Source organism: Bos mutus, chromosome 1 (assembly GCF_027580195.1).
Source record: "Bos mutus isolate GX-2022 chromosome 1, NWIPB_WYAK_1.1, whole genome shotgun sequence".
NCBI lineage: Eukaryota > Metazoa > Chordata > Mammalia > Artiodactyla > Bovidae > Bos > Bos mutus.
This window is the reverse complement of record NC_091617.1, coordinates 85,204,365-85,217,769: the sequence shown is the minus strand read 5'-3', so window position 1 is coordinate 85,217,769 and position 13,405 is coordinate 85,204,365. Positions and strand designations below refer to the sequence as shown.

The 13,405-nt window shown below is 40.7% G+C and overlaps 1 protein-coding gene across 1 annotated transcript in view; it reads left to right on the top strand.

Moving 5' to 3' along the window:
* Window positions 1–2,934: 2,934 nt before the first annotated feature.
* FXR1 (FMR1 autosomal homolog 1) overlaps window positions 2,935–13,405 on the top strand; it is a 75,087-nt gene continuing 64,616 nt past the window's right edge. Inside the window, 1 exon segment of the mRNA XM_070372931.1 lies at window positions 2,935–3,112. Within this exon segment, the coding sequence (XP_070229032.1) occupies window positions 3,062–3,112 (51 nt within the window). The 5' untranslated portion in view covers window positions 2,935–3,061.

Here is a 13,405-nt window from a genome sequence, read left to right as displayed (position 1 = left end):
CAGCAGCATGCTTGCTGTTTTCAGAGAAGGCAATGGCAACCCACTCCAGTACTCTTGCCTGGAAAGTTCCGTTGATGGAGGAGCCCGGTGGGCTTCAGTCCATGGGGTCGCTGAGTCGGGCATGACTGAGTGACTTCACTTTCACTTTTCACTTTCATGCATTGGAGAGGGAAATGGCAACCTACTCCGGTGTTCTTGCCTGGAGAATCCCAGGGACGGCGGACCCTGGTGGGCTGCCGTCTATGGGGTCACACAGAGTTGGACACGACTGATGTGACTCAGCAGCAGCAGCATGCTTGCTGTTTTATGACTTTTCCTTTGTAAAAAATTTTTAAAAATTTTACTTATTTCCCGGTTTTATTTAGATGTAATTCTTTTCCTTTTAATAATGATTGTCTTTTCAAAATGATGAATATAGATCTATATCAAAATTTTAAAGCTTGTGTACTATTCCACTATGAACATAACATGCCGACAACAAACAAGAGTTATGATATGAGTTTTGGAAATGGAAAGAGGTGTGACTTAAATTCCAGTTCTGCTAATTTAGACCTTATGTGATCTTAGATATATGACTGGTTGCTATAAATCTCTGTTGTTTAATGAAAGTCATAGTTCTATCTATTAATAGCAGGAGTTAGTGGAGATGGGTTGGGGGTGTCCAAACTCAAAATGTTTTTAGCATCCAAGGCCTGAAGAGGAACAATCTTTATTCTTCAAAATTAAAATAACTTGACTTTAGTCCAGATGGAACTTTCATAGCCCTACCCAAAGTGACTGACATTCAGGAACAAATGTGAAGGCCAAGGAAAGAAGAAGGAAGAAAAAAGGAAGAAAGTAGATTAGAGGTTGCTTAGGGTTTGGGGGATTGGGGTTGAAGGAGGAAACAGAACAGGCTCTGTCTGAAAGCAGGACTCCATCTTGGGCCAGACTGTGGACTTTGAGCTATATGCCCAGTACCTATGGAAATGACATACCAACTGGAAAACCAGGCCCCCACAGGGAAGAGCCCCAGGTCTCTCCATGCCTAAAAGAATACCCTAATTATATGTGTAACCAAATAGAATCATACATTCTATTATGCTCACTGGGGTATGACCACAAGCCTATTGATAATTGTCCACTCTTAACTACCTACCTAGGCTTAAGGCATATGAATCATGGGTTAACTTTGATTGTATCTTTCTTTTTCCTTTGTTCAGACTAGTTTCAGGGAACCTCATACATTTAGGGTATATAAGGCTTTCACAAAGACTGGTCGGGGTCCTTGGCTTAGAGGAGACTCTGGCTTGGGCCTGCAGGTGTAATAAACCGCACTCCACTATCTGCATTGTCCAAGTGAGTTTGTTTATCGGAACACGTGGCTACAACAGGGTGCAATGGGGAATGTCAACAGATACGAGGGTTTTGGGGGGGGATGGTGAAAATGTTCTAAAATTGATTGTGGTTGATGATTACACAATTATGTAAATGTACTAAAAACTGAATTGTACATTTAATTGTACACCTTAAATGGATGAATTTTATGGTATGTGATTTATACTTCAATAAAGCTGTGGGGCGAAAAGGAAACTAGGATATTTTAATTCTGAAGGATCATAGCAAAATGATTATAAAAAGTGTCATACACACATGAAGCCCTTAATAAATGGTGGCTGTTACTTATTGATGTATTAGTGTGCTTGTGTTTTCCTCACAATGATGAACATTTAAAAAAGAACATTCCATCCATAGCAATATGGAGCACTTAGAAATGTCCATAAATTTGGAATTTTATGTGCATTTTAAAGGACTCCCTTGCTCACAAAGGCCAGGGCTAGGCCCGTGGGCGTTTCCTTAACAGCGTAGTGTGCCAGCAAAGCATCCTTTTCTAGGGTTTTCCTGTCAAAACGGTAATACAACACACAGAAAAGAATACTTCCAGTACTATTTCCAAAGGCCTTGCTTTCGGAAAAAGTTTCAGTATTGTTAAATATTCAAAGTATCTCCATTATAACACTTAATGGTATTGCTGTAGGTTCTGGTAGAAAGTACAGTGAAGTCGCTCAGTCGTGTCCGAGACTCTTTGCGACCCCATGGACTGTAGCCTACCAGGCTTCTCTGTCCATGGGATTTTCTGGTAGAAAAGCCATACGAATTGGTTCTGCTTTGATCCTGTGTGTGGAAGTTCCCACGCACTGCAGTAGGGGAAAAACGTGCTCTACAGCTCTATTGTTTTCATGATTACTTCTAACAATGGTATTACCTCCCGGGTTATGAATACATCTAGGTTGAACTGGAAATATTTAGTTTAACCTTTTAAACAGCAGAATTCGTGATGGACAAGAGAAGCCTGGCGTGCTGCGGTCCACGGGGTCGTAAAGAGTCGGATTGAATGAACTTAAAGTGGTTAACAGGTGGGGAGAGGGCTGGACTGAACTGTGTGAGGAGGTGTGTAACTGAGGAATTGGGAGTCAGGAGGAAGCCACCAATATAAAAAAAATTTTTTTTTTTTTTTTAAGAAAGCGAGGCTACAGAATTTACAGCACATAGTATGTACACTTTTAGGTTCCCTCTTTCCCCTGAAGTTTGTGCTAGTGTGCAACTGAAGCCGCCAGAGTCGCTTTTCACCAGATAAGGAAGCTACTCCAGGGCTTCCAGCACCTCAAGGAAGTTTCAGGGCAAGGCGCCCAGCCTGGCGGAACGCAGATGCGTGGGGCAAGCTGTGCGGGGCAGTTCACTCCCGGGCAGCAGGAGGCCCCGACTGGCTGGGGCGGGCAAGCACCCGGCACTTAGGGGCGGAGACGTAGGGCGGGTCACCAAAGGTCGGGCGATTGTGTCGGGAGGCGAACGGGGCGTTGGCGACGGCGGGCGGAGCTGGGGGCTAGTGATGTAAGGAACGGAGGGATCCCACTGGGAGAGCCGGGGCGGCACGGTGAGACCCTAGGGGTGTGGGGCGGGGATCCCAGTCCCGCCCTGTTTTCCCCGCCCCTCCCCCCGCCTCCTTCACGCCCCTCCCCCCTCCTCCCCTCTGGTTGGAAAGTTTCTAGAATCTCTTCCCAGCGGCCTTTGCGGTTCCAACATGGCGGAGCTGACGGTGGAGGTTCGCGGCTCCAACGGGGCTTTCTACAAGGTACCGAGCCTTTTGCTGCTTTGTTGGCTCTTCTGGGGGCTCGGGTCGGTTTGGGGGAGGGTTGGTGGTTCAACACAGTGGGGTTTGGGGTCGAAAAAGGCGGCCAGGACAAAGCGTGAGGCCACTGGGTTCATCGCTTCTCCCCCCTCCACCCGCGGTTTAACGGTCTCGGGGGCCCGGGCTCCGTTATGTTTTGAAACAACACGTCGGACATCTCTTGCGTATTCCTACTTATGAACCTTTTTCTTGGATGCTAGTGTGGCCGTTCGCGGGCCGGTGAGGAGAAGCCGAGTGGCCGCAGGGAGCTTCCTGGGAGCAGGCCCGAGCGCCGAGAGGTGGGGGGAGTCGTGAAAAGGAGGTGGTGGGATTGTGTGGTCACAGCCACTCCCCCGCCCCTCGGACTGGGCCGAGCGAGAGCGCCTCGGCCCGCGGCGACGACCCCTCCCCACCCCCTTGGGGGGTGCCTTGCGGAATCTTAGGAATTCACCTTTGTACTAGGGTTTTGGGCTAATAAACTTAAGTGTCTGAATAGAGAGCGAGTGCAGGGTTGAAGACGAGGATCGAAGAGAAAACTAGAAAACCTTGAAATGTGGCGGGTAGAAATATTTTATTTTTTTTGCCTGGGAATTTGGGCGGCGCCTTAGCCCCTCTATTACGGAAGAAAAGGCGAGAGTTCTAGGCTTTAAGATTTAAAATGTGAGAGGGATTACGAAGACACAGGTGGGGAGGTAACTAGTTTGTCTTTCAGTTATCCAGTGTTTTTGGAGGGTGTTGATTCACTCCCTCCCTCACCCCCACCCCAACACACACACACACGTTTTTTGTTTTTCTTCGGGAAGAAGGAGGTGCATTATTGTGGGATTGAGTCTGGAAAACGGAAGAGGAATTCGAGAGTAGAGGAATTTATTAGGGGCTTCCAGTGTAGGGGTCACATAGTTGAAAATGAAATCCTTACAAGTTTAGTCTTGCCATTATAACAGTCCCTTCTCCCGATTCTCCCTTTCTCCCAAAGTAATGCCGCGATGTTACAAGATCAATACAAAATTCTTCCCAGCTGTTGTCTGTCAGTCAATCTCACTAAGCCAGCATCTCAAATGTTTGAGAGTCCTGGCTATTTTTATGAAGGGCCTTCTCCTAATACAGGAGTAGTATTGTGAGTACGCAGAATGTATTCTGAGTTTAGTTTCAGCGTACCTCGTATCTTGCACGGAATTTTCTCTTACTTGGTGGTCGTAATTCCTATTTTTAGTGTTTTCCTTTTCTAGTTTTCTAATTAGCTGTGTGAAATTGGTTTAGCTGTCACGTGGTTATAGCATAGTGGAGAATCACTCACTGTTGGCGTCTAAAGGATCTCTTTAAGCTTTTTACAAGTTTAAATCTCCTTAGGTGGTTAACATAAAGTAAAAACAGTGACTAGTGGAAAGGAGTCCTAATTGGTGAGTAGTTCCATTATCAGTCTAGGTTTACAACTTTTTGTCATACAAAAGCCCTGAGTAAAATTTGAGTAGGTACTTCATTAGCCTGTTCTAATGGTTGCCTTCTTTGAAAGACTGCAGATAACAGTTGTGGCACACTGCAGAAAGGGTGGGCTTATCATACTTTACTGTCAAGGGTAGATGAGGTTCATCAGTTTTGCATTATTCTCACCATTTGGGTGTTGAATTTTTGTGTAGTGGAGATACGCATTTTTTCCTGGCATATCGAAACACAGGAAAGATTGTTTTGCTTTAACAAATTATTTTCAGCATGTCGATAATAGATGATACAACACCATTTCTTTTTATGCAAGTATATTTTATGTTCATCTGCTAAACGTTTACATTTTAAAAAAATTTAAAAGGTTCAATAATGTCGACAGTTTGCAAGTTTTAGTAAAGATTGTTTACCATCTTACGTTGGTTTTGCATAGTTTTAGTTTTTTATTTTTATTTTTTTGCTTTGGTCTTTGTTTTGGAACTCTAGTTTATCGATGATACCTATCCATACTCTACAAAATCTGCTTGATTCTTAGACTTTTTGAGTCCATTACACCTATTTTGCTAACAAAGTGTAGTAAGGTGGTTTCTTTGGCAGAGGTTGGGAAGGACCCTAGCCACATTTGAATCTACTGAGGTAGCAGTTGAATGTTTTCAATTTTCTGTCCTGCAATAATCCACTTGTAGTTTGTGGAAGCTATGGTCCTCAGAACTCTGGAAGAGTAAGGATGATTAAGTGGAAGGAGCCCTACATTTGAAGTTAAACAAATAGGAATTTTAGGTCTCTACATACTTCAGCTTATTTAAGGTTATCTAGCAATGCACTGTTGACCAAATATCCCTGGTCCTATATTGTTTTGTGTAAAGTAAGACGTTTGAAGTAGTTCAGTAGTTTGTAATGTTTTTATCCCATTAAACTGTCCACTTGGAAAAAACTGTCTCACCGCATAAGCACTTTATTAATTGTAGCTTCATAAATTTTTTTAGATTAATTTGCTTATAGTAAAATGCATGTTTTTAAAAACATCTTCTTTGACGATATGTAAGCTTTGATAAATGCTAACAGTTGTGTGAAGTGAAGTGAAGTCACCCAGTCGTGTCCGACTCTTTGCGACCCTGTGGACTGTAGCCTGCCAGGCTCCTTTGTCCATGGGATTCCCCAGGCAAGAATACTGGAGTGGGTTACCATTTCCTTCTCCAGGGGATCTTCCCGACCCAGGGATTGAACCCGGGTCTCCCGCATTGGAGGCAGATGCTTTAACCTTTGAGCCACAAGGGAAGCCCAGCTGTGTAATCACTGCTGCTAAGTCACTTCAGTCGTGTCCGACTCTGTGCGACCCCATAGACAGGAGCCCACCAGGCTTCCCCGTCCCTGGGATTCTCCAGGCAAGAACACTGTGTAGTGTGTAATCACTACCAGTAGGTTAAAGGGATAGAATAATTCCATCATCCCCTAAATTTCTATCTTGTCCCTTTGTAGTCATCCTCTCTCCTCACCCCTGGAACCTAGGGTGGTTTCTGTCCCCATAGCTTTCCCTTTTCCATAATGTCCTAAACATAGAATCATACAGAATGCTGTTTTGAGTTTGGGTTCTTTAGTTTAACGTGGAAGTAATTTTTTCAAATTTAAAAAGTAATACATGGTCAGTGAGGGATTTTAGAAACTATCAGAAAAAGCTAGAATAATAGTTAACATTTTGGTGTATTTTTTTTCTTTCAGCGGTGGTTTTCAATATACTGGTGGTTCTGATTTTCCTGTCATTTTCCCCCTTTGCCCTGCCCTCCCACCACACACTTGACTGTGAATGTGAATTACCATTGAAGAGTTTCAAAGTCATGGGGTTAGTGGCCAGTATCATCATGGTTGAGGCAGTGCTCTGTAGACATTGATTAAAGGTTTTTACTGGAACTGAAACTTCATTTCAGAAATTAGTTGGAACCAGTGAAAAGCTGAAGATGGAATCTAAAATAGGATAGTGTTTTTTCCTCCCCTAAATATTTACACAAATACTTTCTTTTGCATCCATCTCTTTTTACTTAAAAACAGTAGATCTATGGTTGTCAAAGAGATAACTTAACTCTTGTTTGAAGCTAGGTAACTATAGGGATTGAAAAAATAGGAAATATGGTAATTAATCACTTGATAGGGGTTGTAATTTTATATACAAAACTTTTTTTTATAGCCTTTTTTTATCTGGAGCGCAGCATCATAGGGTTTATACTACTGTGCCATTTAAGATGCTTTTATTATTGTTATTTTTTTTTAAAGCTTTCAGATAGAATTTACATTCTCTGATAGTATTGATAGTATATTTACGGAATTGTGTAACCATTACCACAGTTTTAGAACATTTTCGTTATCCCCTCAAAAAGCCTTGTACCCATTTGGAGTCATTAAAATGCTTTTTAACTGATGTATATGATTTTAAGCTTTGTAATAGCACTGCAGCTTGCATAGCCGTGGGCAGAATATAATTTTAAATAGAAGTTGAAAGTAAGTCACTCAATTTCTTGCACTTGGAGAGGAAAGTTTCCATGGTATTCCATGGAAAGGTGTGGTCTCTAAGATGGCTGAAGGAATTTTCAGTTCATCTCTTTAGAAGATAGAATTACTTTTAAAGCTCTGTAATTTCTGCTTTTGACTATGTAATTGATCAACTACAAAACATTTTAAAGTACCATGATATTGCCAAAATTTGCTTTTTGCTTTAGCTTAATATTGAAATTTGAGAGTAATTAAATGATACACCGGATTTATTATTGCTAACGATGATGGCCAATAGACTTATAGTAAAAGAGTTGTATTTTGAAAATGTGCTTACTTTTCAAAGTTGGTATAGAAGATTGTTGATTTCTTTGTGGAGATTAGTAATTGAGAAGAAGATGGTTGCTGTACTATAATATGGACACTATTAGGTTAAAAACATAGTTTAAGATATTTTGAAGCTATTTTTAGTTGTAAATGTTTTAAAATGAAGTTTTTTAAAAAGAACTAGGATTTAATTAAGTGAAAAGACCACTTAATTTTTAAAAATTAATTTTCCCATGAAGTTTTGTTTTTGTATTACAAGAACAATGTGTAATTAATGAAAAATCTGAAAACACAAAAGCAAAAAAGTAAGCCTTGATCTTCCCTATCTAGAGACAATGTCAAGACCTTGGCTTTACTTACAGAAAACATATTTTTCCATATTTTTTTCTATACATCATCAGATATTTGTGGGTATTGTGCAAGTAAAATAATAATTTACTATTGTTTATTACTATTGTCCATTAACCTTGGACTGCAAGGAGATCCAACCAGTCCATTCTAAAGGAGATCAGTCCTGGGTGTTCTTTGGAAGGACTGATGCTAAAGCTGAAACTCCAATACTTTGGCCACCTCATGCGAAGAGTTGACTCATTGGAAAAGACTCTGATGCTGGGAGGGATTGGGGGCAGGAGGAGAAGGGGACGACAGAGGATGAGATGCCTAGATGGCATCACCTACTCGATGGACATGAGTTTGGGTGAACTCTGGGAGTTGGTGAAGGACAGGGAGGCCTGGTGTGCTCGGATTCATGGGGTCGCAAAGAGTTGGACACGACTGAGCGACTGAACTGAACTAAGTGGTAGTAGTAGTGTTAGTTGCTCAGTCGTGTCCAACTCTGTGACCCCATGAACTAGTCCACCAGGCTTCTCTGTCTCCAGGGGTTTCCCAGGCAGGAATACTGTAATGGGTAGCCATTCCCTTCTCCCAAGGATCTTCCCTACCCAGGGATTGAACGCTGGTCTCCTGCATTGCAGAGTCTTTTACAGTCTGAGCCATTAGGGAAGCACCGTTGTTTTTTGTTGTTGTTGTTCAGTCTGCTTAATCGTGTCCAATCTTTGTGACCCCGTGGACTGCAGCCTTCCCTGTCCTTCATTATTTCAAGGAGTTTGCTCAAACTCGCATCCATTGAGTCTGCACTGCCATCCAACCATCTCGTCCTCTGTCATCCTTTTTTCCTGCCTTCCATCTTTTCCCATCAGGGTCTTTTTACAGTGAGTTGGCTCTTCGAATCAGGTGGCCAGAGTATTGGAGCTTTAGCTTCAGCATCAGTCCTTCCCATGAATATTCAGTGTTGATTTCTTTTAGGATTAACTGGTTTGATCTCTTTGCTGTCCAAGGGACTCTCAAGAGTCTTATGCACTCGGCCTTTTTTATTTCCCAGCTCTCACATCTGTACACGACTACAGGAAAAACCATAGCTTTGACTATACGAACAAAGTAATGTTTGTTACTTACTGTGTATTCTTTGAGGCTTATACGTTTTGACTGGATAATAATTCAGGAACTGAGTTCTCTACCACAATGTTAAGGATGTAGCAAACTTGCTTTTTTGTAGTTGAACTGCAGTATACTTTCTATGATTGACCCCTAAATCTTGTACTGGCTAGTTGTGAAGCCTTAGATTTTTCATCTGCAGTATGAGGCACTTGGATTTTTTTTTGACAGTTCATCAAGTGGTGGAATCTACTAGGTCTTTAGTTCACTGAGGTTCTATCTAGCTCTAACAATAGCAGCAATTTATTGAGCACTTGTGGCTCAGACAGTAAAGAATTTGCCTGCAATGCTGGAGACCCAGGTTCAATCCCTGGGTTGGGAAAAGCCCCTGGAGGAGGGCATGGCGACACACTCCAGTATTCTTGCCTAGAGAATTTCATGGATAGAAGAGCCTGGCAGGCTACAGTTCATGGGGTTGTAAAAAGTCTGACAAGACTGAGTTTTTTTCAGACTGTTATACTGTGCAGGTACTTTACCTGAAATTATCTTATTTACTCCTCTCAATCACAGTGAAAGAGATGGTGTTACCGCAGTTAAGGAAACTGAGGCTAAGTGAATATATCCATAAAATGAATAGGCTGATTCAAGATTCAGATTGATGTTTCTGACTCCCAGAGAGCCTGATCTCTTTAGCCCTTATACGATTTTTAAGTATGAATATATGGCTTACCAAATTATTGTTAAATTATAAATTATTCTGGTGAATACAGTGGGAGTCAAGAGGACTGCATTGGGAGGATTCTTGGAGAAATGATTTGAACTATGTCTTACTATTACAAAAATCTGCCCTTTCCAATTTGGTAAGCACTATCCATGGGGCTGAAATGTAGTCTGAATTGACATGTGCTTTAATTGGAAAAGTCATACTAATATGAAAAAAAGGAATGCAAGACTGCCATATGTGTGCGTGCTGAGTTGTTTCAGTCTTGTCTGACACTGCGATCCCATGGACTGCAGCCTGCCAGGCTCTTCTGTCCATGGGATTCTCCAGGCAAGAGTGCTGGAGTGGGTTGTCATGTCCTTCTCCAGGGGATTATCCTGACCCAAGGATCGAACCTGCATCTCTTTTCTCTCCTGCATTGGCAGGCAGATTCTTTACCGCTTGCACCACCTGGAACTCCATTGTTTTAAAATACTGATTACATTTGAAATAAACATTTTACTTAAATATACTTACAGGTTTAAAAACTAGATGATGGCTCAGATTATAATTTGTGCTGGATAGTTATGATTTATACATCCTCAGTTGTTAGCTTTATATTATTGGTTATGTTAGGTATTTGGGGAAATGTTTGAAATGCATGTATATATATATAATGAAACTTCCTGTTCAAATTTTGTTAAGATGTGGCACCTCTTGGTAATATTTGCATGGTAGTTATCAAAGGCTTGAAAAAAATTCTTTGGCAAATGTTTAGCTAATAGTAGTAAGTTCTGTTGTGATGTTTGTACGAAGTTTTCTTGAACCAAATCTTCATAAAGAAGAACTTGAACAAAACAAAATTAAGCAATGCAAAGCATTACTTTTGTTAATCTGAACATATATTTATATGTACAATAGTCTCTTCAGTTTATTTTTCCTGACATTAAAGAGGCTGAGAAGCCATGAAAAATGGAACCAAAATTAAATCTAAGTTAAATATCAGTTGTTATAACTTGTCTTCCATATTCTGGCCTCAGCATTTTTTGCTTAGGCTTTTTGGGAGCGTGAATAGAGGTCTCCCCCACTGATAACTGATATTTATAGTTATTGTTGACAAAGCTACATGGCATTTCCCTGTCAGTATTTCTTCAGAATCAGGAATTTCATCTTTCAGGTTCTTGTCTTTGTGCCTTTCTTATTCTGTTAATTAATAGTAGTAAAACTTCTTGACTTCTTGGCAGTCCAGTGGTTAAGACAACGCTCTCCCAGTGCAAGGGGCAGGGGTTTGATCCCTGGACCAGAAACTAAGATTCCCATAGGCTGCACAGTGCTGCCCTCCACCTCCCCCAGAATAAAACTTCTTTCTTGATTCATTGCTTTTTGCTTTAATAGTTTTTCAGGTTATTTTCAAGCCATGTTTTCTAGTGACTTGATATATATATATAAATAGTATGTTAGTAGACTGTCAGTAAATATTTGTTGAATGAACAAATGAATCAATTGTTCTTGGTTTTTGGACACTCTGACTTTTTAATCTTTATATAAACACAATGAAAAGAAAGTGAAGTCGCTCAGTCGTGTCCAACTCTTTGCGACCCCATGGACTGTAGCCTACCAGGCTTCTCTGTCCATGGGATTTTTCAGGCAAGAATACTGGAGTGGGTTGCCATTTTCTTCTCCAGGAGATCTTCCCAACCCAGGGATTGAACCTGGGTCTCCCGCATTGTAGGCAAACGCTTTACTGTCTGAGCCACCAGGAAAGTCCATAAACAACATATATACAAAACTAACTTCATTATTTCTGAGTTTTGTTTCAAACTGAACTTAAAAAAAATTTTTTAATGCATTGATTCAAGTTAAGATACTGTCTCAGAACTTATGAAGTGAAGTTTTAGTTGCTCAGTTGTGTCAAAGTCTTTGCAACCCCATGGACTGGGGCTCACCAGACTCTTCTGTCTGTGGGACTCTCCAGGCAAGAATGCTGGAGTGGGTTGCCATTTCCTTCTCCAGGAGATCTTCCCAACCAAGGGATCGAACCCTGGTCTCTTGCATTGCAGGCAGACTTTACTGTGTGAGCCAACAGGGAAAATATAGGACTAAAGTGAACTTCAACTCTTGGCAAAAACTAAGTCATTATAGTTTAGTGTGGCCATTTGAAACCTGCAAGTCTTTCCATTTCAGAAACTGTTGGATATTATAAACCTGTGTAATTAATAAGCCTAGAACATTACTAGTATGTATTAGTAGATACTTAAGTATTTTTATGAAATCCTCACATTTTCATTGCCATTTTTCATTCAGAACAGTTAACAGTTAAGCAGTTCTAATGGATGCTGAAGGCTTGCTTTGAGTAACTTTTTTCCTTAATAGAACCTGATGCATAATGATGCAATAATTTCTGTAATGCATCATGTAATTAGTAAATCTGTGGACTTTATTTATATAGCATGTGTCCATTGATTTGTAATAATTTTCAGATGTAGATGTTGTTCATGTTCAGTAGCAAAGTTGTGTCTTAACTCTTTGCAAACCCATGTACTATAGTATGCCAGGCTTTGTCCTCTGCTGTCTCCTGGAGTTTGCTCAGATTTATGTTCATTTAGTTGGCAATGCTGTCTACCATCTCATCATCTGCTGCCCCCTTCTCATGTTACCTTCAGTCTTTCCCAGCATCATTGTCTTTTCCAGTGAGCTGACTGTTGCGGCAGGTGGCCAAAGTACTGGAGGTTCAGCTTCAACATCAGTCCTTGCAGTGAATATTCAGGGTTGATTTCTTCTAGGATTGACTGGTTTGATCTCCTTGAAGTCCAGAGGACTCTCAAGAGTCTTCTCCAGCACCAATTTGAAAGCATCAGTTGAAAGCATCAATTCTTCTGTGCTCAGCCTTCTTTGTGGTCCAAGTCACACATCCGTACATGACTACTGGAAAAACCATAGTTTTAACAGTACTGACCATTATTGGCAAAGTGATGTCTCTGCTTTTTAATACACTATTTCTCAAAACTTGTAGATCCTTTAAATAAAAATATATTGTTTGAAGTTAAGAAAATTTTTGATTGCAATTGCACACTTGAATGTGCTTGTTACTGGGATCAAATTACAACTCAGATCTTTTAGGTGTTGTATGTAAAAATTAAACAAACAAGTTTATTACCTAGAATGTGGATTTTAGGTCTCTTGAGATGGAAAAATTAAAAAGATGTAGAGAGTGGTTATGTATATATATGTGCTGTCTGGAAAAAGTGCTGACTGACAGTATTAAAGCTATATTTCAACTCTTTAAAAAGATTTATACATACATATGCAAATGTATAGTTTTATTGAGCATATACAGACTTGTTTTATTATAATTAAATCCCTGCCACTCCCCTCTGCCCCCACCGCTCCGCTCCCACCCCTGCCCTGCGTATTTGGATTCCCTTCACTCTGTCCATCCACAATCCATCATTTAGGTAGCCTGTTCATAGCCAAGTAGACATCATGCCAGATTTGCCTGGAGAATCCCAGGGACAGGGGAGCCTGGTGGGCTTCCGTCTATGGGGTCCCACAGAGTCAGACAGGACTGAAGCAACTTAGCAGCAGCAGCAGAATGTAATAGATACAAATTCAGATACAATTGTAGCTGTTTCTCAGTACTGCTGGATAAAAATAAGATAATCTAACGTCTTGGCCATTTTCTCTGGGAATGTAATTTATTTTTTAATGGTTACATGTTTCACATAATTACCATGAAATCCAGCCATCCCTAGTTAATAAACACTTTGTTTCAAACATACATGCCATTCCATGTATGTTTTCTTGGATAGGTTTCAAAGAGTAATAAGATAGCTTGATGGAAGGGAAATTTATCAGTTAACTCTTGTTAACAG